The sequence below is a fragment of the Python bivittatus genome, unplaced genomic scaffold, assembly GCF_059951505.1.
Source record: "Python bivittatus isolate LINGU-HERP-01145 unplaced genomic scaffold, Pbiv_v1 ctg000340_np1212, whole genome shotgun sequence".
NCBI lineage: Eukaryota > Metazoa > Chordata > Lepidosauria > Squamata > Pythonidae > Python > Python bivittatus.
In genome coordinates, this window is record NW_028277056.1 from 1,309,162 (window position 1) to 1,330,438 (window position 21,277).

The 21,277-nt window shown below is 51.6% G+C and overlaps 1 protein-coding gene across 2 annotated transcripts in view; it reads left to right on the plus strand.

The window, feature by feature from the left end:
* NUP98 (nucleoporin 98 and 96 precursor) overlaps positions 1 to 20,526 on the plus strand; it is a 40,260-nt gene extending 19,734 nt beyond the window's left edge. Inside the window, exons 15-33 of one of the 2 annotated variants that reach the window (XM_088140369.1) lie at positions 123 to 239; positions 2,090 to 2,385; positions 2,937 to 3,050; positions 3,504 to 3,642; positions 3,831 to 4,008; positions 4,268 to 4,432; positions 5,641 to 5,817; positions 7,478 to 7,637; positions 10,095 to 10,521; positions 11,325 to 11,554; positions 12,364 to 12,633; positions 13,332 to 13,489; positions 13,571 to 13,714; positions 14,309 to 14,448; positions 15,174 to 15,395; positions 16,463 to 16,704; positions 16,870 to 17,024; positions 18,343 to 18,454; positions 19,318 to 20,526. In XM_088140369.1, coding sequence (XP_087996495.1) covers positions 123 to 239; positions 2,090 to 2,385; positions 2,937 to 3,050; positions 3,504 to 3,642; positions 3,831 to 4,008; positions 4,268 to 4,432; positions 5,641 to 5,817; positions 7,478 to 7,637; positions 10,095 to 10,521; positions 11,325 to 11,554; positions 12,364 to 12,633; positions 13,332 to 13,489; positions 13,571 to 13,714; positions 14,309 to 14,448; positions 15,174 to 15,395; positions 16,463 to 16,704; positions 16,870 to 17,024; positions 18,343 to 18,454; positions 19,318 to 19,535 — 3,664 coding nt within the window. In that variant the 3' untranslated portion in view covers positions 19,536 to 20,526. The remainder of the gene's footprint in view (positions 1 to 122; positions 240 to 2,089; positions 2,386 to 2,936; positions 3,051 to 3,503; positions 3,643 to 3,830; positions 4,009 to 4,267; positions 4,433 to 5,640; positions 5,818 to 7,477; positions 7,638 to 10,094; positions 10,522 to 11,324; positions 11,555 to 12,363; positions 12,634 to 13,331; positions 13,490 to 13,570; positions 13,715 to 14,308; positions 14,449 to 15,173; positions 15,396 to 16,462; positions 16,705 to 16,869; positions 17,025 to 18,342; positions 18,455 to 19,317) is intronic. The other variant, XM_088140370.1, reaches the window with a different exon arrangement.
* The last annotated feature ends 751 nt before the right edge of the window (positions 20,527 to 21,277 follow it).

Consider the following 21,277-nt stretch of genomic DNA (forward strand, 5'->3'; position numbering starts at 1 on the left):
AGCCGTGGTAACAGTGACCCGGCTGGAATTACGTGCAAGGGGAAGGTCACAATCTGCTGGGGACTGTGGTTTCACGGGATAACCTCATGTATGTTTGTGTGTGTCTCTCTCCCCCCCCGCAGGAGGAGTATTAAAAAGCTGGTTCTGAAGAACCTTAACAGCAGCAGTCTCTTCTCTCCTGCCAGTGCTGAAGTTGATGACATTGCCTCGCCATCTGTGTACCCTGAGAATGGGGATCGGTATGTCTGCCTCCCCCATCTCTGCTAGGTTTCTTTCTGACATGAGCAAGACTCATTTTAAAAAAGTAGCTCTAGCTCCAGTTACTGAGTTTAACCATTTGCAGTTCTTCTACCTGTGAAGCTAGAAATACCGTGTCTAATTTCAAGCTGAATGCTACATCTGTGGGAAGAAGGGAGGCAAAGAACTCCTTACATTGGAGTAGTAAGAAGGAAATTTGCTTCCACTAGTTGCTACTGTCCTGATAGCTGCTTGGTGTTGCAGCATGATAAATTATGGACAAAGCACGCTGGTCTGAACTCCTTAGCAGGAGGAGTTGTGGCCAGAGTTCTGATGGAAGTCCCCTGAACCTGGGCCTGCGTCCTCCATTATGAAAATTCCCCACTACAAATTGACTTAGAAAATCACAGCCATTGCCAGATCCTGTGAACTGGGAATTGCATTTTCCATGGCAAAGTGGCCGGAAAGGCAGCTTGCACAACTTGCTCACTTATGGAGATGAATCTTGCTCGGGTTTCTGAGGTCTTGCTGAGCATAGCCTTGGCCATTCATCACTATTTAGCAACTGCACTTGAAGTTGCTTCTCGTTCTGCTTATTTTTAAAATTATGCACCACCCTTTAAAATAATTATTTATTTGTAAGTTCTATATCCCATCTTTCATTCTGGAGCTAAAGACAGTGACCATAGTGTTCCCTTCTCCTATTCCTTCCCCCCTCCCCCGGGAGCAGCCCTGTGAGGTAGATTAGGCTGGGAGAGAGTGCATCAAAGTCACCCAGGGAGCTTCCATGGCTGGAGAAGGGGGTGAATCTGGGTCTCCCCATCTTAGTCTCAAGCCTTCATCACTGCACTCTCTCGCTTCCTCCACTTCCCCAGCCCTAACGACCCTGGTATAATAAGATCTCCAATGCCTTCCACCCCCAGTATGATTTATATGGGGACAGTTCATAACCAAACGTGGTTGATATTGGACAGACTCCATTGTGAAGTGCAGTCATGCATGGTTTGTTTCACAAGCCGCGCTGGTGGGGTTCAAATGAAGTTCTAAGCCGAAGCAACAGCAGAACTCTCGTCACGGCGTAGCCCGATGTGTCAGTGACTCCGTCCGAATATTTTGGCGCTTTGTGCACCAGAGAGCTGATCTTATCGGCCTGACTGCTAAGCCAGGCTAAAAGCTTATTTACAGAAGAATGGAAGTGAAATTCTCAGTAGAGATTAGAGTGATTGGGAAATTACTTTTTTTTTTCAGAGCATGATTGCTTTCAGAAAGTGCATTTTATTTGTTTAATGAGCCTGTCATTTTAAAAGCTGTTACACAATTAGTTTTTTAAAATAGTTTCCTCAAGCTATGCTTACACTGGCCCTGCAGGACTGTATGTAAGGCCAGAATTGTTGTGGCCTTACCTGGGTCTGTCTTGTAATCAGTGATGATCAAATGAGTCTGGATTCTTTTACATTTTTAGTTCCAGAGGAAAAAAATCCTACTTCTCTTTGCATGCACTGTTGTTCCATGTTCAGCGTATGATGTAATTATCTCGTTCCCACATAAATAATTGTTTATATTCACTGAAGGTGAGGTAGCCAAATACTTTACCATATATCACAAGGAGTTTGACTCTTCAATGCAGTTTTTCGGTTCTTTTCCATATTATGGGTACACATTTCCCAGAAAGACTTGAGCTTACACTGTAGATATATCATCACATAAAAGAGGCATTGTCCGAGACTGAAAACTCAGGCCAATGAAATCAGTTCTCCTCCTCCTGTGACATGTGGCAGAGTAACTTTCTTTAGAAACGACGCTTTCTGTCTGCCTGCCTGCTTGCCTGTCTTAGATTCAGTCTCCTCTTTAGGTCAGTGAATGAGAACCACAGGCAGGATGAAGAGCAGGAAGACGAGAGCTACCCTCGTGACATATCCAGGTATTTTGCCAATTCCGTTGCCAAGCCCATCCCCCAGACTCCAGAGAACGCCATGCACAAGCATCACAGTAACAGCGTGGACGACACCATCATGGCCCTGAATGTGCGACCGGCGCTGCGGAATGGACTGGAAAACAGCACGGAGGACGCTTCCTATCACGAGGAGTCCCTGCAGGAGGACCAAGACGAGGAGACAGAAGGCCAGCTCCGCAGCGCCCATCCAGCAGGTCAGGTGCAGGCTCTCCCAGGGTTCAGCTTGCTGTCCCTTCCTTGGTCACCCAGGAAGAATAATTTTCCTGCAGACCATCATTGACCTTCAAATCAGCTGTCAGCGATTGGGTGGTTGTCCAAATAATTGAGCTGGTATTCTGAAAACTAAACCAAGTTGTGATTTGTGGCCCAAATCTGTGCAGGCATCAGGTATTTGTAGGTCTGTTCCAAGGGGCCAGAACCAACCTATGAAATTTCAGCTTGGATTGACGGATCTTCCTAAAGAAAGCCCTTCTCCGGATCACCCGGCGGGGGCTGTCAGAAGACTAGTTTTCTGTACTGGCACACAGCCAGTGAGCTTATCTGGAAAATACCTTCTCTCCCAGGCCCCTTCCATGCCCTTACCCAAAGCTGTAGCTGAACCTGTGCCAGCAGATTATTAGAGCAGAATGCCTTTGAATCAGATTCAGTCCTTATAGGCAAGTTCAGCGTTTTGTTCATGTGCTCAGAGATTGCGTTGCTGTATGCGGTTTGGCGGAGACCTTCACTCAGATTTTGGTTTTTCCAGGAATTGTCTTGACACGAGTTGGGTACTACACCATTCCCCCCCTGGAAGAGTTGGCCAAAATGACCAATGACAGAGGAGAGTGTCTTGTGACAGACTTCACTGTAGGCCGTAAAGGTGAGGATCAGAACAGCTTCTACAGTTCACTGTTGTCAATTCATCTGTTATTGCGGCTGAGAGTTCATGGCTATTATAGGCCACTTGGCTTTCTAAAGTACTGAACAGTTGAAAGGTTGCATTTCAAGGTTAATGCAGGTTTGTTCACGTCACCCTGAAATCGGTAATTTCATAGAGTCTGAAACCCACCAATTCTTCTGTGGAATAAAGGAGGGAAATGCAACAGAAGCCCCTGTTGTCCTAGAGTCATTAGGTGGAAAAATGGCACCGTTAACGCCGTGCTGGAAATAGGCAAACCCAAAGCTGTTTTCATGGGAAAGGTCTTTTTTGTGCCTGTACAGCCAGATGCGTTGCCATTTATGTGCACAACACATTGTGCTGCTTGAGCGACTAGTACACTTCATTACAATGGTCCGGGGCGGCCAGTTAATGGTGGGATCCTCTTCTTCTTAGGCTATGGCTCCATCTACTTCGAGGGGGAGGTCAATCTGAGCAACTTGAATCTGGATGAGATTGTGCATATCCGCAGGAAAGAAGTAATTGTCTACCCAGATGATGAATTGAAGCCCCCCATTGGGGAGGGCTTGAACAGGTGATGCCGGGAATCTTTTATTCTCCTTATTTATCCCAACACCAGCTGGGAAAGGCTATTTTACCCCACTGTTAGCTCCTGCTCGGTGGCAGGGGACATGCTGCTGGAACCCCCCCCCCAAAACACACACACACACTTCTCCCTCAGATTATCTTCATTTCAGGCCTCCACATTTCTCTCTTGAACAGGCGAGCTGAAGTCACATTAGATGGGGTTTGGCCCACTGACAAAACCTCACGTTGCTTGATCAAGAGCCCAGAACGGCTGGCAGAAATGAACTACGAAGGCAGACTGGAGGCCGTCTCTCGGAAACAGGGAGCCCAGTTTAAAGAGTACCGCCCTGAAACTGGTTCATGGATATTCAAGGTAACATCCTCTTCTGGCGAACAGATCAGGAGCATGTTCCGCACTGGAGCCAGGTCCCCCATCCTGTTTAAAGACCCTAAGGAGCAGGCAAGATAAGGGCCTCCGTCACATTTGAAAACACAAATTGCTGTTGGCTGTAGGTGAATCTTAGAGGGTGACAGCAGTGAATGGGAATTAACGGGCAGGACATTGTTTTCATGTGAGAATAATCTGTTCTTGATCTTCTGATTTGTAAAATACGGCTTTTTTCTCTGTCCAGGTGGCTCACTTCTCAAAATACGGCCTGCAGGATTCTGATGAGGAAGAGGAAGAGAACCTAGCAAAAGTGGAGTCCAAGAAATTAAAAACTGCTCAAGTACCCCTGCCAGGTCAGCTGGTGACTCAGCAAATGGCTGCAGTTGGGAAGCTGGCACCTCCTTCCAAGGTAGAAAACATTGCCCTCCGTAAAGGCCCTGTTGAAATAAGTCCAGCCATAGAGCAAAGTGTGCGAAGATGAACCAGTTAAAAATGGTTTCCCTGGAGATGATCCTGTCCCTTTTTCCCCTTTGCACCCCAAAGGGCATTTGCTCTGGTCCCCCCACAGAGAGTGAAGAGAAGACAAGGCATAAAACTGGTCTGCTGCATTCCTTTTTCAGAGCCCGGATGGGGAGGACAGGGCAATGAAGGGGGGCTTAGAATTAAGTCACGGTGCACCAGCAGGGTTTGCTTGTGGAGAGAAATGAAGAGGCCTCTGAAAAAGCAAAATCTGGGCATTTGGCTCTGAAGTAGTACTGTTTTCAAAGGATAATGGCAGTCTAGGTAGGACTGTTGTTTGCCTGTTTCTGCTTTTTGCCTGTCACGGATGTGTTGTGACAGAGTTTTGCATGCCAAAGTGCTCTTGCCATCTGTACAAGCTGCTTGGTCCCTAACCTGGAGTCGGAAGGGGGAGAAATAGTGATTTATTGATGATATCCCCTGTTCTGTAAAGATAGAGAAACACATCACAAGAACCTCAAAATGTATGCTAGAAAAACTCATCTTGGAGCAATGTTGCTGTGTTCTCCATTTTTGTTTAGAGATACCATTTCAGATGAGTTTTGGATTTCTAGAGCAAGAGCAGGAGCAGGCACAAACATAAACTCAGACAACTAGGTCCATTCACTCGATTTGGGTTTTGTATGAAAGGTAGCCTTTCCAGCACTACTGGCTTAGGTAGCTCCTTCTGAAGTGGGAGAACTCACAGGAGGAGGTGGCTGAGTGCTTTCTTTTAAAAATCCCACTGGATCCCGGGATGACAGCAGGTTGCCACCATGAGGCAATGGCTACCACGCCCAGTGGTACAGCAGATGCAGTGTCAGGATGTCAGTTGCCCAAATAGCTTCATCCTCTTTTCCACACCCATCACCTGAACAGGGTCTTGAAATTCAGCTGAATGAAGGAGACATTGTGGTAGCAGCACAACCCTGTGCATGGTGACATTGCACCACAACATTGTCTCTGGGCAGACTCATGGACACTTGCTTTGCTAGCTCAGCAGCTCCACAGGACAGGGTCCTTGGCTGAATCTAGAACTGGTACGGGGCATCTGGGCATCGTGTGGGCCTCCCAGAGCACAGGGCTACTATTGCGGCTTGCGTCCACTGACTTTTGCAGAGTCCAGAGGCTGACCATCTGGGGAAGATTGTAGAATTCGACAGCGATATGGCAGACATCACCCAAGAGCTCCTTCAGGATTCTGTGGTAGAAGAGAACCTAGTGGAAGAACAGGAACCAGTACCAGCCTCGATGCATATCGCATCCTCCCTGGACATCAACCCCCATGCGCTGCAGGTGAGTCCTCCTCCAGGTGTCCCATGGGGGGAGGGCCCATGTTGCATTTGGGTGCTCCCCCCTCTCTGCCCTGAAACTGCTTTAGTTTCCTACAGAAATTTCCTTTTGAAATGAGATTCTTCCAAACAGGAGTAGCAGGTTCTTTTTCCATTTTGCTTTGGCTTTTTATCCAAGAAAAATTAGAATATTAATTTAATATTAATAATAAGTTAAAATCCTGCGTTGCCTTAAAAGTTCAAGTCAGCCATCAATCTAAAATTTATATTAAGGAAAACACGCACAGAGTTAAAAGCATAAAAGCAGCAAGATTATGCATAAAAGAAAGGCGATATTCAGGCAGGTAGCTAAAGATAAGTCGTTGAAACATCCAAACAGGAAAGCAAGTTTAGGAGCAAATCCCACTTTGAATTCAGAACTTTTGAGAAAAGAAAGGTCTTTCTCAAGAGGAGAAGGGGATCTTCCCACCCAAATCTTCAGCAGGAATCACCGGACCCAGATAAGGATCTTCTTCAACGGGTACTCTCTGGTTCAGATGAGATCTTGTAATGCAGAATAGAATTATGTTCACTGTCCTTACTGTGCTCTCAAATATTCCATTGTCAACCATAGTTATTTAACAAGGATGCCTAAGAATAATCTGGTGTTTGAGCATAAAATATAAAATGTGGCTTGCCTTTGAAATCATGAGTTGTCTTCGATGCCTCCGGGAAAACCACAGCTGGTTGCTGACTATGTCAGATTGTTTCCGATCCATCCCATATTCAGAACTTCTCACTGGACTTTACTAATTTTTTTCCAATATTTCTTTATAAACAGTCATGCTTTTAATTTTGCATTCAGTCTTTTGCCATGTGAATGCTTGGCTAGACTTGAAACATATGTGAAACAAACAGGTCTTTTTCAATGTGCACATAGACAAACCAAAAAAATACATTCTGTTCTGTATAGAGCAAACACAGCATGGCTCGGAGTCCCCTCCCCCCAAATTCAGGGTGCTTCTGGGGTGAGTAGGGCAAGGCTGGAGTATGTGGTCCCCACGGTGCCCTCACAGCCTGCATGCCCACCCCCACATTTCCCAGTCTTCTGTTTTCCCTGTCACTCCCATCCCCCCCCCCAATCTTCCCTGCTGTTACCAGCCAGGCTTCCCTTCCCATCTTTGCAGCAAAAACACTTTCTGTGTGCTGCTGCCTCCAGAACTCACAACCTCGGGGCTGTGTCAAGATGGAGTACAGGTTTTGGTTCAGACGTGGATCACCTGAAACAAGCTGTTCTGTGCATTATTATGTTCATGCACAAAGCATTATGCACATTCCCACTCTCATTCATTCTTGGGTCTCCGAATTACCTAATCATGTACCGTGGTCTGGTTCATACCAAAACAGCACCAAGGTGGGGCAACCCTGAGTTTCAGGGCTAAGTTGGTGTTTATGTCACCACCCTTGCCTGCCTTCTTCAGTGTTGCCTTCGTACTCCTCTACCTCCGCCTTGCAAGGCAGCATACTGTTGCTCCTCCCCCTCTATCTTGGAAGTCCACGCAGTGAATCAAATAAATACATTTAAATAAATTCAGCAGGTTTTAAATACCTTTTTGTTTACCCAGTCCCATGTACTGATAGGAAGAAGAGCACGTGCAGTACCTTTGCTTTCGTCTTCTTTCCAGGTCATGAAGGCATCTTTGCTTGCAGATGAGGAAGATTTGGACTTGATGACAGATCACCCATTTGGCAGTCAGGCTGAACAAATGGATACTTCGCAAGAGATCTGCTCTCCAAGACTTCCCATCTCCTCCTTGACCCGAGGATGGAAAAGCCACCCCCCAGGTGCAGTCAAACACCCAGGCCAGGAAGGACTTGGAATGCTAAACGCTGCTTAAGACAGATCAGCTGGGCTAATTTAGGGTAGAGCCCAGCAGATAATGACAACGTCCAGGTGCTGCTGGATCTTTTGATTCCTCTGTAAGAATAGAATAACATAGAGGCCATTCTGTACTCACAGTTTACAGGTAGTCCTCACTTAACAGCATTAATTGGGACTGGAATTTCCATCACTAAGTGACATGGTCGTAAACCGTCACCACGTGACCACACCACTTAGCAACAACGGTCCCACCACTTCCGGTTGCCATTGTTAAGCAAATCCTGTGCTGTCATTAAGCGCAGTGTCACCTGGTCGCCATTTGCAACCTCCTGCTGGCTTCCCTGTTGACTTTGCTTGTGGGAAGCTGGCAGGAAAGGTCGCAAATGGCGATCACGTGACTGTGGGACACTGCAGTGTCGTAATTGCAGGTGCCCAGATCGCGATCACGTGACCGCGGGGACACTGATGGCTGCAACTAGGAAAACCGGTCGTAATTACCACTCGTTTAGCGCCGTTGTAATTTCAAACAGTCACTGAATGCATGGTCGTTAAGCAAGGACTACCTGTAGTCATGGACAGATCTCCAAGTAGCTCTGGTAGGTATAGAAGCAGCTAAAGAATATGAAAGAAGAAGTAAGATTGCTTGGAGCACCTATGCCAGTGAGAACTTGATGATTCCACTGACCCACCAGCATCTAGCTGTCCACCAAGGCACGCCTGCCGATGCACGTGCCCCCAGATGGCCACAGCCTGTGCCCTCCAGCTCCAAGGGCAGCATCAGATCCGGTGGCTTCCTGCCCCGGGTGAGGGCTGGTTCTCAGATTGAGGAGGGGTCATTAACCATTTCTGTGTGCAGCTGGCAGCCCTCCTCTCCTTTATATACTAAGAGCCTGGGAAAGAAGGAGGTTCTGACAGCTTGGCTTTGCCTACAAGTACGTTCTTATTGAAGGCAAAGCCCTCACTGGATTTCTTGCATTTTTATTTTAACCTTTGTGCTAGTCAGTACTGTTAATTGAGCATCAGGAGACTTGTTCATTGAATTGTTTCTAGTCCTGGCTGTTGCTAAAGAAATCTGAAACCCACCCCGCTCAGCCTCATAGGAAATGGTCCCCAGCTCTGCCAGAGGTCCCGGCATGTGGACACCCGTGAGCCTTCCCCAGAGTCATACAGCCAGCTGTCCTCAGCACCCCAGAGGGAGCAGAGTTGGCCCCCTTGCACTGGGGAGCAGAGGGGGAAAGCAGGGCCTGTGTCACTGTGTTCTCCCACAGCCGGGCACTCTCCTGGCAGACTTGCTCCATCCCCCCACAAGAAACTAATGACGTGGGGCACTTTGCAGAGGAAGAGGTGGCTTCCCTCCTAGGATGCTCTGTCCTAGAGCTGCTGTGGGCATTGCCTTTGGGAGGGTCTCCCATCCCTCTCCTGCTCTGCGCGGTGGGTTTCCATTTGCATCCCTCTGTGGGGAGGGATCCCCACTGTCTGCTGCCAGCACATACATTTCAGTGGTGTTCTGGCGGGCAGGTGATGGCATTGAGGGAGCTCGGCCCCCTCTGGCTCTCAGGACAGAAAGAAACGACAGTCCAGCCAGATGGCCTTCTGGCTTCTGTGGATGCCGTCTGCCTGTCCCCAGAGCTGGGGGAGTCTCCTCCTCCAGAGGTGCAACCGACCCCTCTGTTAAGGCTGGGGGGGTCTGTCCCCAGTGGCTTCAGGAAGCCTCCTTAGTGGAGGTTGGTGAAGGCTGGCCAGGCACCCCGACGCCGCTAATGGGACCTTCGAGGCTGACTAGTGTTTTACGTCACTCCTTTTTCCCTTTTTTTTTAGTTGCTTCCCCGGGTGGTTTACAGCATATTAAAATTTCTGAATAAAACCAGGATACCCAATAAAACACACACATGCTGATTCTATAATTAGTTTAGTTAAAAGTTTCGGTGTAAGGTGTACACTTAAAATCAGTATATTAGAGCATGAGAGAGTGTAAAAAGGGCTGCGTTTGGTGTCAGGTGTGTGTTCATTGCACGGTGACCCTAGGAAAAGCAGGGTGCGCTGCCAGAGAAGCATCCAAGTAGGGTTTCTGAAAGAGCCCCTGGTCCGTTGAAAGCTGGACTGGGAATCGCGCGACGCCCGTGGGGGCCTGACAGCTGCTCTCGCAGATTGTGGCTGCGGCTGTTGGGCCTCCCAGTCTGCGTTGTGCCCTGTGTGACTGCATTATCCCCTTCCATCAATGGCATAAAATAGGAAAGGGCAGTTCAGAAGAATGCCTCTTCCAGTCTGCCTGGGGGTGCGTGTGGGGTGGGAAGATGGGCGTTGTTCGCCAGCAGCAGGCGGGTCCGTTGAGAAGAGGCAGCTGCCGAGACCCGCTGCTGCTCCTGTTTCTTAAGCCTTACCTTTGACTTCCTAACAAAAGCTTTCCTCCCGGTTTGCAGTCAGCAGGTTGCTGCAGTCGAGACTCTCCGGCGGCTCTTTCCTGCTCCCAAACGCTTCCCTCCAGGACCGCCGCAGTCCAAGGACCTCCTCCCTGGGTGGCGCTCTGCCTGCCCCACCTTGGCCTGTTCTTTCTCCCCTGGCCTCTGCCTTCGTAGTGCCGCGCTCAGCACCTGAAGTGCCCCTGAAAACCGTGGGCGTCCGCAGGCATCCGGGGCTGGTGCCCCTGGAAAAATCAGTGGCCCATGGGAAAGGAAGGCTGCTGAAGGACATGGCACTCTTCATGGGTCGCTCCTTCCGTGTTGGCTGGGGGCCCAACTGGGTTTTGGTCCACAGTGGAGACCGGATGAGCCCGTCGAGTGAGCCAGAAGACCCCCACGGGGAGTCGGCAGAGTACGGATTCTTGCCAGCCCCCACAACTCCGAAGCAGTAAGGCGTTGTTCTGTAATCCTGGGGTTTTTCTGTGGGAAAGAGCATCACTGGCCCAGCATATATAGTAGGGACGCTCTGGGTGCCAACCTCAAGGGGGGTGGCTTTTCTCGTAAAATTGGACCATACCATTTTCTGGTGGGCTTTTGAGGAAGTCGTGGGGCTAAATGTATTGACTGATCCTAGAGAAGAGAGGAAATCCCCCGACTCCTTTCCAGGCCTCTGCTTGGATTGGGATTGGCTGAGGGGTGGGTGCAAAAGGCCCTGGCGGCCTCAGTGCTCTGCACTTGCCCTTGCTGGCCCTTGCAGTGCTCTTCTTTGAGCACCTCTTGAGAGAGCACTTTCCCAAGCCGAGTCGTGTATGACTGACTGACTGACTGACTGACTGACTGACTGACTGACTGACTGACTGACTGACTGACTGACTGACTGAGGGCTTCATTCCAGTCAGTTCCCACAGGCTCTGAGCAGCCAAGCAGCATAACCTTGAACCAGAAGAGAACCATTCAGTCATAACAGGCACCAGCCTGATGCTCTGCTCTTTGGGGATAGAGTGATATCCACTTGTGCCCAAATGCTCTTCCGAAGTGGCTGATTTTCACTGCTCTTGGGAAGCAGACTAAGGGAGGGGTGGGTGGTCTGGATGTCCAGTGATAGGCAGTTCCAAGCAGCTTAGATGGGCAGCTGTCTGTGCATGGGTTGGGGTTTGTCTGTCAGCCCTCTAAATTCTCTGCAGCAGCAAGAAAAGTTTGGAGGAGGCAGCCCCTGATCACCTGTCTTCTGTATTCCTGATACCTTCACAGGGTCTCTGAGTCCCCCTTCAAGGTTCACATGGAGAAACTGACCTTGGAAGGAAAGACAACTGATGGGAATCTCCGTGTGTACCTCCTTCCGTTAGAGATCAAGCTGAAACACAGCACTGTCCACCTGGATGATCTCTGCCCCTTGCTGACCCCCAACCCTGGCGTAGCAGCCATCCATGAATATGCCGGATGGGCCACAGAGGTGTGTGAAGACGCAGAAGAACAAGAAGGTGAGTGTTTATAAACAAGGGGGAGGGTGACGGGAGGATTCTGGAAGGTAGCCTACTGCCAGGGTCCTCTCTTGCCAAGCGTGGAGAGAGCTGGGTGTGGAAGTGAGCAAGGCAAAGGAGAACACAGCAGCAGGGTCCCCTTTCTGGCTTTGACCCAGAGAACAAGTGTGATCTGCCGAGAAGTTTTGTAGGGACAAGTCCAGAATTGTCCAGATAACATTCGGAAGTGACTCAGGCAGACGCCTCCCTAATTCACTGAACTATGAGAGGAAGAAGGAGGAGGTCCACCAAGAGTTTGTTCTTAGAGCCACTCTCAATAAAAGTAGTTTTAGCCTTCCTGTGGGGCTGATGGCACGGCCTGATCTACCTAGTGGGACTGACATCAATCTTGCAGGTTTCTGCCAGAGCTGCTTCTGAATGTTCTCTGGACATTCTGGACTCCAAACATGTTTTGCTCCTTGTCATCTTGGCAGTGGGGCTCGCACACCTCGTCAAGGTCATCTTTCTTTCTTTCTCCAGATTGGCAGCCGGGTTGTTTTAAGCTTTCAGCAGTAGTTCCTCCAAGGATGAGCAAGAACCTTGCAAAAACCAACTGGGAGTAGGGGTGTAGGGAGTAGGAAAACAGGTTCGAACGCTCAGTTAGCTTGCCGAGTCCAGCTCACAGTAAGGAGCTGAAAGTTATCTGTGAAGTAAAATCTCTGGGAATGGCAGGTCCAAGCGGCATGGCCAAAAGCCAAAAAGAACGGAGGATTTGGCAGGAATAGCTGAGATCACATGCTGAAGGCTGCTGCCTGCTGTTCTTTCCCCAGCAGTGGTGAAAGACTGGGGTCTCGTGTGGACCCTGTGCGAGGCGCTCTGGGGCCACTTGAAAGAGCTGGAGGTCTGCTTGGAAGCGCCCAGTGAGTACGTGCTGCTGCTGGAACGCAGGAAGGCCTTCTCTCGCTGGCTGTCACAGACTGCGGCAGAACGGGTCCAAGAGGAGGTATCACTCAGCCAGAACAACAATCCTGCAGAGGCCGTCTTCAGTTACCTTACCGGGAAGCAGATCGGCAATGCTTGCCGTCTCGCTCAACAGTCTGGTAAGGCCATGGGTTTCTCCACAGCTTTTGACCTCGTAGGAGGGCGTTGCTTCAGCAGTTCAGTGTGCAGAAATACTCAGCAAATTGCCCGAGGGTGGCGGGCACCCCGGAAGCTGAAGCCTGGATCACAGCATTTTAAACGCTGCCTTGAGAAGCCTGAGCGAAGGGTTGTGGGTTTCCCCAGTTCCTGATACCCAAATTTAGCTTTTGGCTGTGCAGGGGATTGGATGTGCCTTTCAGCCACCTAGGAAAGTTCTGCAAGGCTTGTACAAAGAAAATGCAGCATCTCATTGGGAGCTCTTCCCAAGCCCCTCCCACTGGCCTGCCTCCCCCGTTCCCCAGAGAAGCCCCTGCCCCCTAGGCTGGCCTCTTGCCCTGCCAGAGGAGCAGTAAGAGGGCAAATGCCTTACCCTGATGGACGATTACACACAGCACTGTCCAGGTAAAAGTCGGCCAGCCAAATAGTGGCTCACAGCAGAGGATTATCTTCCTGTATGCACAGGTTCCATCCGCCCCTCTTTCCTGGTCCTCGCCGAGCAGGAAATTCCAGGTCTCCTAAATAAGAGAAAGAGCACCCACATTTAAATTTCCACATCCTTGGCAACATCCCCAAGCCAGCGGTGTGAGGCTCCAGAAGCTTTGCGGGGGGCAGGGGCTTGTCTTTTCTGTTTTGGGTGCTGATTGCTGTTCTGTTGCAGGAGATCACAGACTGTCACTGCTCCTCTCCCAGTTGGTTGGGAGCCAGGAGATTCGGGAGCTCCTGGCCTTGCAGTTAGCCGACTGGCATCAGCTCCAGGCAGATGGCTTCATCCAGGAGGAGAGGCTACGCATTTTTTGCCTCCTCGCTGGCAAGCCGGTGAGTTGCAACGCTTGGCGCTGGCTTTATTACAGAACCACCTGCTGCTCCTTTTTAAGTCTTTGCGCTCTCCTGCTCCAGGTCTGGCAATTATCTGAGAAGAGAAGCATCAACGTTTGTTCCCAACTGGACTGGAAGCGTACTCTCGGCATCCATTTGTGGTACCTGCTTCCTTCTACGGCACCCCTTTCAAAGGCCCTCAGCATGTACGAAGCTGCATTCCAAGTAAGTAGCACCCTCCAGCCAGCCCTGAGTGCTGACCAGAGTCTGAATTAGTGCCTTGGGAGGAGCAGGTGCTCATCCCAAGGAAGCGTGTTTGGCCTTTGTCCAGCCCAGTAGGGTCATTGGGGAGACCCTTTACTTCTCTGTGTACCTCCCTGGTTATCTTGATATCCTCCAAAAGTGTTAGACTTGCAATTCCCATCATTTCTGGCCAGCATACTGGTTGCAGAGGATGGGAGCCCAGCTTGCCATCCCTTGCTCAGATAGCTGTCTAGCCTCCGCCTGAATGCCTCCAGGGTTTTACGATCATGGATGTAGCACAAGTGTTTCATCAGCAGTGGCAAAAAGTGTGTGTGTGTCCAAGAGAGGGGAAAAGGACATTCCTCAGATTAGAGGCATCGTGTTTAGCTTTGTATGAAGGACGTTTGGAAAAGAAGGAAGCAGCTTGTGCGTGGTAATCATCTCCCTGTGACTGGTGAAGGCATCGCTGGGGCACCGTGTCCACCTGGGGCTTGTTTGAAACTGCCCTGGAGAATTCGAGTCACCCTCTAAAGATGCCCAGGGCTGCATTTCACTAACGGGCTTTATGTTCCTCAGGACTCCCCAGATGGTGAGAGATACGCCTGTGCTCCGCTGCCTCCCTATCTAGAAGGCTCGGGCTGCGTGGTTGAGAACAACAGTTCACAACACCCTCTGCGAGATGTGTGTTTTCACCTGTTAAAATTGTACAGTGACAGGTACCTCAGATCTTCTCTTCCTTCTCCCCTCGTGTACTGGGTGGGGAGCCAGAACTCCTGAGAGTTTCTGCAGGAATCATGCAGGTTCCCCACCAAGGCTTGGTCCTCCCACCCAAAGGCTGCAGCTTCCAGAATTCCCACTGTGAGATACACATCCTCAGCTGGGTGTTTGCATATGTTAATTGCTGGGAGGGGGCAGAAAGCAATGTGCGGATCTTTTATTTTCCTTCTCTCTCCCCGATTATCCTGATTTCCTATGGTCCCCAGTTCAAAAATTCTATTCCTTTTTTTTTTTTTTTTTTGCCTTGACTCCTGGTAACTGCCTGAACTAGTCCCTGCAGTTTTCTTGGCAAGATTTTTGGAAGCGGTTTGCCCTGCCTTCTTCCTAGGCTGAGAGGGAGGGACTGGCCCAAGGTCACCCTAAGGCAAGAGTAAAACTCACGGCTTCCCAGTTTCTAGTCTGGGGCCTTAATCGCTACACCAAACTGGCTCTCGTTCCACATTCAGGTCTCCTTAATTCTCACCCAGTTCATTGGCTGCTCTTTGTGGATTTGTAAAGAGGGAGGGGCATTTCATCCAGTGCCATTAGTCTCCAAAACGTTTCGCTTCATGACTTGAACGGGGACACGGGCTTCTGGGCACTCTGGTTTCCTTGGAGGGACAAGGCCGTGGAATGAAGTGGTGGCAACAGCCCAGCACGTGGTTCACCTGGGATTCCTTTGCAGGTGTTACGACTTACACCAGCTGCTTGACCCCCGGAGCATAACTGCAGACCCCTTGGACTACCGTCTCAGCTGGCACCTGTGGGAAGTGCTTCGTGCCTTAAATTATACCCACCTGTCAGAGCAATGCCAGGGAGTGCTGAATGCCAGCTATGCAGCCCAGCTGGAGAGGGAGGGGCTGTGGGAGTGGGCTGTCTTTGTCCTGCTTCACACGCCCAACGCACAGTAAGTGCCCTCTGATCTAATGCCGCTGCTGCCGCTGCTGCCTCAAATAAATTGCTTTAATCTTGGTCTGCTTGTAAACCATGTCACGTTGCTGTATTTGAAGGTTTAGGGAAGTGGCTCCTTGCTATTTCAAATGTGTATGGGAATCTTGCTTTGAGTGTTTTTTAAGTAAAACTTTTAGAATTACAAATTGTGCACTAGAACTCACTTTTACAGTGAGACAGAGCTGAGCAGAGCTGGAGAAAGTGAAATTGTTTTACAGCATTTGTTAGAACATGGTTACCATATGGGTTTTTAATAGGACTAGGATCCCGGGGAAGGAATGCCAGCCACAAAGTGCATTTGTATGTTTGATTCATCCCTCTCCCTTCTGACAAGAGAGATCAGTTTTTAACAGCTTCCTAAATTCTGAGATCAGGGCCGAAATACAGCTCTTGGCAGCAAGCGGGGAGGGGGCCTTTTCCCCGGGCGTCTTCAGGAGAATCCTCCTGATGGGCTTTACCACCAGAGAAGCAGTTCCTTGGGTGGGGTGGTGCAAAGCTGTGAAACCACCTCCTCCTGAGTAGCCGTTTTCTGGGGGCGGGGGGGGACTGGCGGCAGCTCTGGTGGGTCTTGCTGTCCATCCCACTTGGTGCTTTTTAGCTGGGCTTGCCGCGAGGGGCAGGGCTTGGACTCTGCACTCAGAGGTTCCCTCCCGGGATGAACAGAGCATATGTGGGGGGAACAGGATGCTTCCTGCTCTTGTATTTTGCTGCCTGCAGGTTCCAGGGGCAGGGGCAGCCAGCTTAGTTTGTTGCACTGGGTTGTGCCCCTCCTTACCAGTCTGAATTTTGGGGGGCCGTGCTCCTGCCTGTACACACGTGTATGTGTTGTGAAAGGTCAGACGGGAAGCTAGTGCATGGGAGAGCCACCGGCAGATCCCAGCCATTCTCAAAACCAGAAAGAAAAATGCCACAGGAGCAGCAAAAATGCAGTTTTTGAGAAGGCTTGCCTTTGCGGACGGTACTCAGATGCACAGCCTTCGAGCACCGCCACTCAACCCTCCTTTGCCCCCTCCCCCTCCCCAGAACGCGTGAAAGAGCCGTGCGGGAATTGCTGAACCGTCACTGCAAGCTGCTGGAGATGCCCGAGTCTTGGGACAAGGAGGCCTTCCTCACGGAGAAGCTGGGTGTCCCCCCGGAGTGGATCTATGAAGCGAAGGCCTTGTGGGCCAGGAGGGAGGGGGACAAGCCCCGAGAGGCCCTCTATCTGTTCAAGGCTGGCCGCTGGAACCAGTGCCACCAGCTGGTGGTCAGGCATTTGGCTTCAGGTAAGGACGCGCCACACACCCACACACCCACCCACCCCAGTTGCTCTCCCCGGGGCTGAAGCTTCCTGCTAACTGCCATTGAGATTGAGAGCCCCGGAGCCAAATGGGAGGCAGGGACCGAGATGCCTCCCATTAAGACTTTTTCTTCACTGATCTTCCTCACAGATGCCATCATTAATGAAAATTACACGTATCTGAAGGGGTTCTTGGAAGACCTGTCTAGTCCTCAGCGCAGCACCCTCATTCAGGGTTGGGACACTGCGGGGCTGGTTTTCTTGGACTACCTTCAGGTCATCGATATGGTCAACAGAATTCAACAGGTAGGGTGGCCTGGGATGTTGCCTCCAAGGGGGAGCTCTTCCCCCTCTTGGGGAGCTTGGCAGAATAAGTTTTGCTCTTCTTGTAGGCTTGACTCAGGAGGGTTACAAGCACAGGCAAGTGGGGTGACAGTCGGGTTCCAGGATGGTAGGGTATTTCCATGCACACTTTCTGCTGCCTTCACCCTCCTGCTGTTTATCAAGGGGAGGGGAGGGGAGGGGGGTGGTAGTTCTGTGAACCACTAAGGCTCCCTGGTGGGCCAGCAAAATGCCTGCAGAGGCTAGCTGGGCCTGCAAGCTGAGCGTGAAGGCTGCCTGTGCCCCCCCCAGTCAGGATTTACGTCCTGTCGCCCTAGCCAGGCTGAACCACCCTTGAGGCTGGCAGGCACTTCCTGTCACTGGATCTCTTCATTAGGCTTCTCCCATCGGTTGTGTGGTCCACACACAGTCTTTCTCGGGACCTTTGTAGTGGCCTCGCTTAAAGCCACAAAGCCTTTTCTCAGGCCTTGCCTCTGGACTCTCCCGCAGTGTCTGTCAGTGAGCCTCCTCAAAGCCTGCTCTTGCTGTTTCAGCAACCCTCTTCCTCTGCTTCACTTCCTACGGAGGCCTCTTCCTGGTCTTCTGTACCTGTTCCTGGTTTGGGCTCTGAAGGTTTGGGCTCACTTAGCTGGTTCTTTCCAGTTCTTTCGGTACAAAATTTCAGCGTGCTATTCCAGCCAGCTCCAAATGCCCCCCCCCGAATTCCTTACCCCCCCTTGCACACTCACACTCTCTTTCTCCCTCTCTCTCTCTCTCTCTCTCTCTCTCACACACACGCACATGCACCAGCTGGGCTGTACAGTCTACTGTTCCCTACAAAGCCCCATTAGAATCAGGAGGTGGGGTCATTTAAAAGGAACGAGGAGGCAGGGGTGGCAATGCAAGCCCAAAAAGCTTTGTTAAGGCAGCATGAGATCGTTCATGGCGGCCTCTGGTTTCTGAATGTTCAGGGAGGGAGAGGAAGGAGCCAGTGGCACCTTTCACTGCCACTTGGCAGTGGGAGCAGGAGACGCCATCGTGGCACAGCTTTTCAGGGGCACAAGGGGTGATTGGGGACCTGGAGGGAGGAGAGCTTCAGATATCACGGAAGACATTTCGGACTCCCTGCTGAGCCCTGTGCCTTGACTCCTTCAACGCGGCTGATTGCCGGGGAAGGCGCTGGCCGGCACACACGAGAGCCTCGTCTCACCCGGAGGAAGAAACTCTTCCTCTGGCAGGTGGCACAGCACTGTCCCCGTCCCCAGCTGCTGACGCTGGCCCCGTTCCTCCGATTGGTTTTCAGCTGGACTGTTCTGGGTACGAGCTGGAGGAGCTGCACTCGAAAGCCATTTCCCTCTGCAGCAGGATAGAGCTGGTCCCGTGTCACAGCGCCAAGGACAGGTTGGCTCAGTCTGGTAAGGCTGGGGATGGCGTAGGATTTACCCCGGTTTCCTTTTCTTTGGGGGATCGCTACGGGGGGTGACTCGGTTCGTGCGTAAGCCCAGCAAATAAAACCCGGCACCGGACAAAGGGCTTATGGGAGGTGTGGTTAAAACAACGCTGCAGAGAAGGATTGACTGGCCTGCCGTTGTGAACAGGTAGCCTTAGAGCTAAGCTCCTGCAGGGGCCCTTGAGCTGCTTGGTCGAAAGCCACAGATGGCGAAGAATGGGGCCCCCCGCCACGGTTGGCTCTACCGTTTCTCTCCACTCGAGAGACCACACAAGCCCTTGCCCAGATATTAGGGGCTGCCCCGAAGAGGGGAGCGTGCAGGAGCCCTTTTGCTCTTCAAGGCACCCATTTTACCTCTCACCCCCCAAACCTGTAATGTGAAAACAAAAGCTGGGCAGCTTCTTTTGCCGCTCCCAGCTGGGGCCGCAGAACTGAGGCTGGATGGCCAAAAGGGGTTCCTCTCCCCTGATCTTGTGCGCTTGGCCTCCGCCAGCCTCCTGGGCACCCCTTAAGGCCCACTTTGGCTAAAGGGGAGAAGCCCCTGGCGGAGGGGCACATTTGTAAAGAACCCTTCCGGCAGCTGCCCGTTCTCTTGGTGAGATGGTTCCTGCATCTGGTCCAGGCAGGTCCTGCCCTCCCTACCCTGTTGGTTCTCCTGGGAAATTGCTTATGGCCAGTAATCCATGGCCATAAGCACCCTGCCCCTCTCTGTCTCAGCGGACGTGGACTGGAGGCGTCCTGTCCACGACCCGTAGCAGGCAGGTAGAAAGACGAGGGGCCTTTCCGGCTTCTGGGCTCGCAGGTTTTCAAATGCTTCTTCTCCCCCAGAAATGGCCAAGCGCAACGCAGACATCTTGCGTGTGGTGCTGAGCTTGCAGCACCCTCCGGACTCTGCCGCCAGCGCCACCCCTGATGTGCAGAGAGTGCCGCTGCGCCTGCTGGCCCCCCACATTGGCAGACTCCCCATGCCAGAAGACTACGCGCTGGAGGAGCTCCGCGGGCTGACCCAGTCCTACCTGCGGGAACTGATGGTGGTGGCCCAGTGAAGCCGTCCTGCCTGCAAGTCTGGGTGTCCAGCCTGCCGCACCATTAGGCACCCCTTTGGACCCAGCTTTTGGGGTAAAAGCAGCTGCGATGTGGACTCCCTTTGTGCTCTCAAATCTGCACGACTGCCGCCAGCTAGCTTGGGAGGGAGGGAGGGGGAGCAGGAAGCTTATGGGCCGGCTCTACCGTTGGGATCCAGGAGCCCCCCTTCCCATCCCCGTGCGCTTTGTGGTGTTAATGAAGCCCGCTGCCGCAGAATCCAGCAGTGGTGGCTGCCCCCCGCTGGCATTTGGCAGGCCGAAAACAGGGCGGCAGCAGAACTCCTTCCTCCGCTCGGGTGGATGCTAGAAATCATTGTGTGTGAATAGTCAGATCTCTGATTCGACTGAGCTTTGGCTGGAGATTTTGTCAGGGAGAGTCGGACCGGGCATGGCCCTGGAGAGGGCCAGACGGCCAGTACATTTCTGGATTGCCCCTCCAGCGGTTGGCCCGAGCAGCTGCACCCCGCAGAGAAGTGGGGTCTCCCTCCTTCCTTTTATCCAGGGCTCCCTGGGATCGGGCTGGAGAGGCTGCGAAAGGCTGCCTCCGGGGGTCTCCGCATTTACAGATGAAGGTGCTCTTCCCCTCCAGGCCCAGGGCTGCCCTTGGCTGAAGGGGGACAGCTCAGAAGCCAGCCTGTGGGGTCTGCGCATTCCCGATATGCGCAAGGGACTTCCGGATGGGACTGTCTTAACAGGGAGGTGGCCGGAACCCTTTGCACAGCCTCGGCCTGGATCTTGCGGGGAACGCCCGGCCTGCGGTTGGATCTGGGCGGCTGGGGGGGGTGTGCATGTGTGCTTGACTGCGTGTATTGGGGGTGCCAGAAAAGTGGTTACGCATGAAGATTATGTAAAGGTTTTTATTAAAACTATAAATAAATGACCCAGATTATTTTCTTGTCTGTTTTTCTGGAAATACTTTCTACAAAAAAAAAAATAAAATGTTTATAACATTTTCCTGATTGCCTCTTTCTTTGTCCCATTCCCCCCCCCAATCCTCAAACTAGCTGGGTGGGTCTGTCAGAATCCCATCCTGGTTGCAGATCAGTTGGCTCACCGGCAGCGGCAGCTGTCAGCGCACCACTGACCACAGCAGTTGGGGACCTGGCAGTGAGGCAGTGAGCTTCCAGTTTGCAGCAAACGTCAGGAGCTCTTCAGAAGCAGGGAGAGCTCCGCTCTGGTCTGGTCCTGTCACCCCTGGCCGTGCGCGGAGTTGATCTACCTGTAAAGCTGGGGGCGCTTGTGTCGCGTGTTGAAGTCCTGGGTTGCCAAGGGCTCTAAAGGGCATCTTCACCAGACCAAACAGAAGTGCTGATGGTGCCTTTCGGGTAGTAGATGCTAAGCCAACCTCAGGGTCTAAAAGGGAGAGAGAGAAGGTGCTATCCTGCCCACAGCCACGCAGGACAGACTGGCAGCAAATACTGGGACATTTGCATTTTTAGGCCGAGAGCCTAGGGTTGTGGCCTTCTCCAATCTGACCCACTCCCGATTCCTGACTGCCATGCTAGGGCTGGGGATGTGTTCGTTGTATCTTCCGGAAAAGCACTAGGTCAGAGGAGAGGGGCTTCGCTTGTTCTGAATTTCCATGGCCCGTCTCCAACTTGGTCTCTGTTTTTCTTTTTGCAAGTTGCCAATCTTCACTTGGAGCTGAAGTGCCAGCAAATAACTTTCTGTATTGATTTTTAGGCTTGTGTTGGGCAGATGGA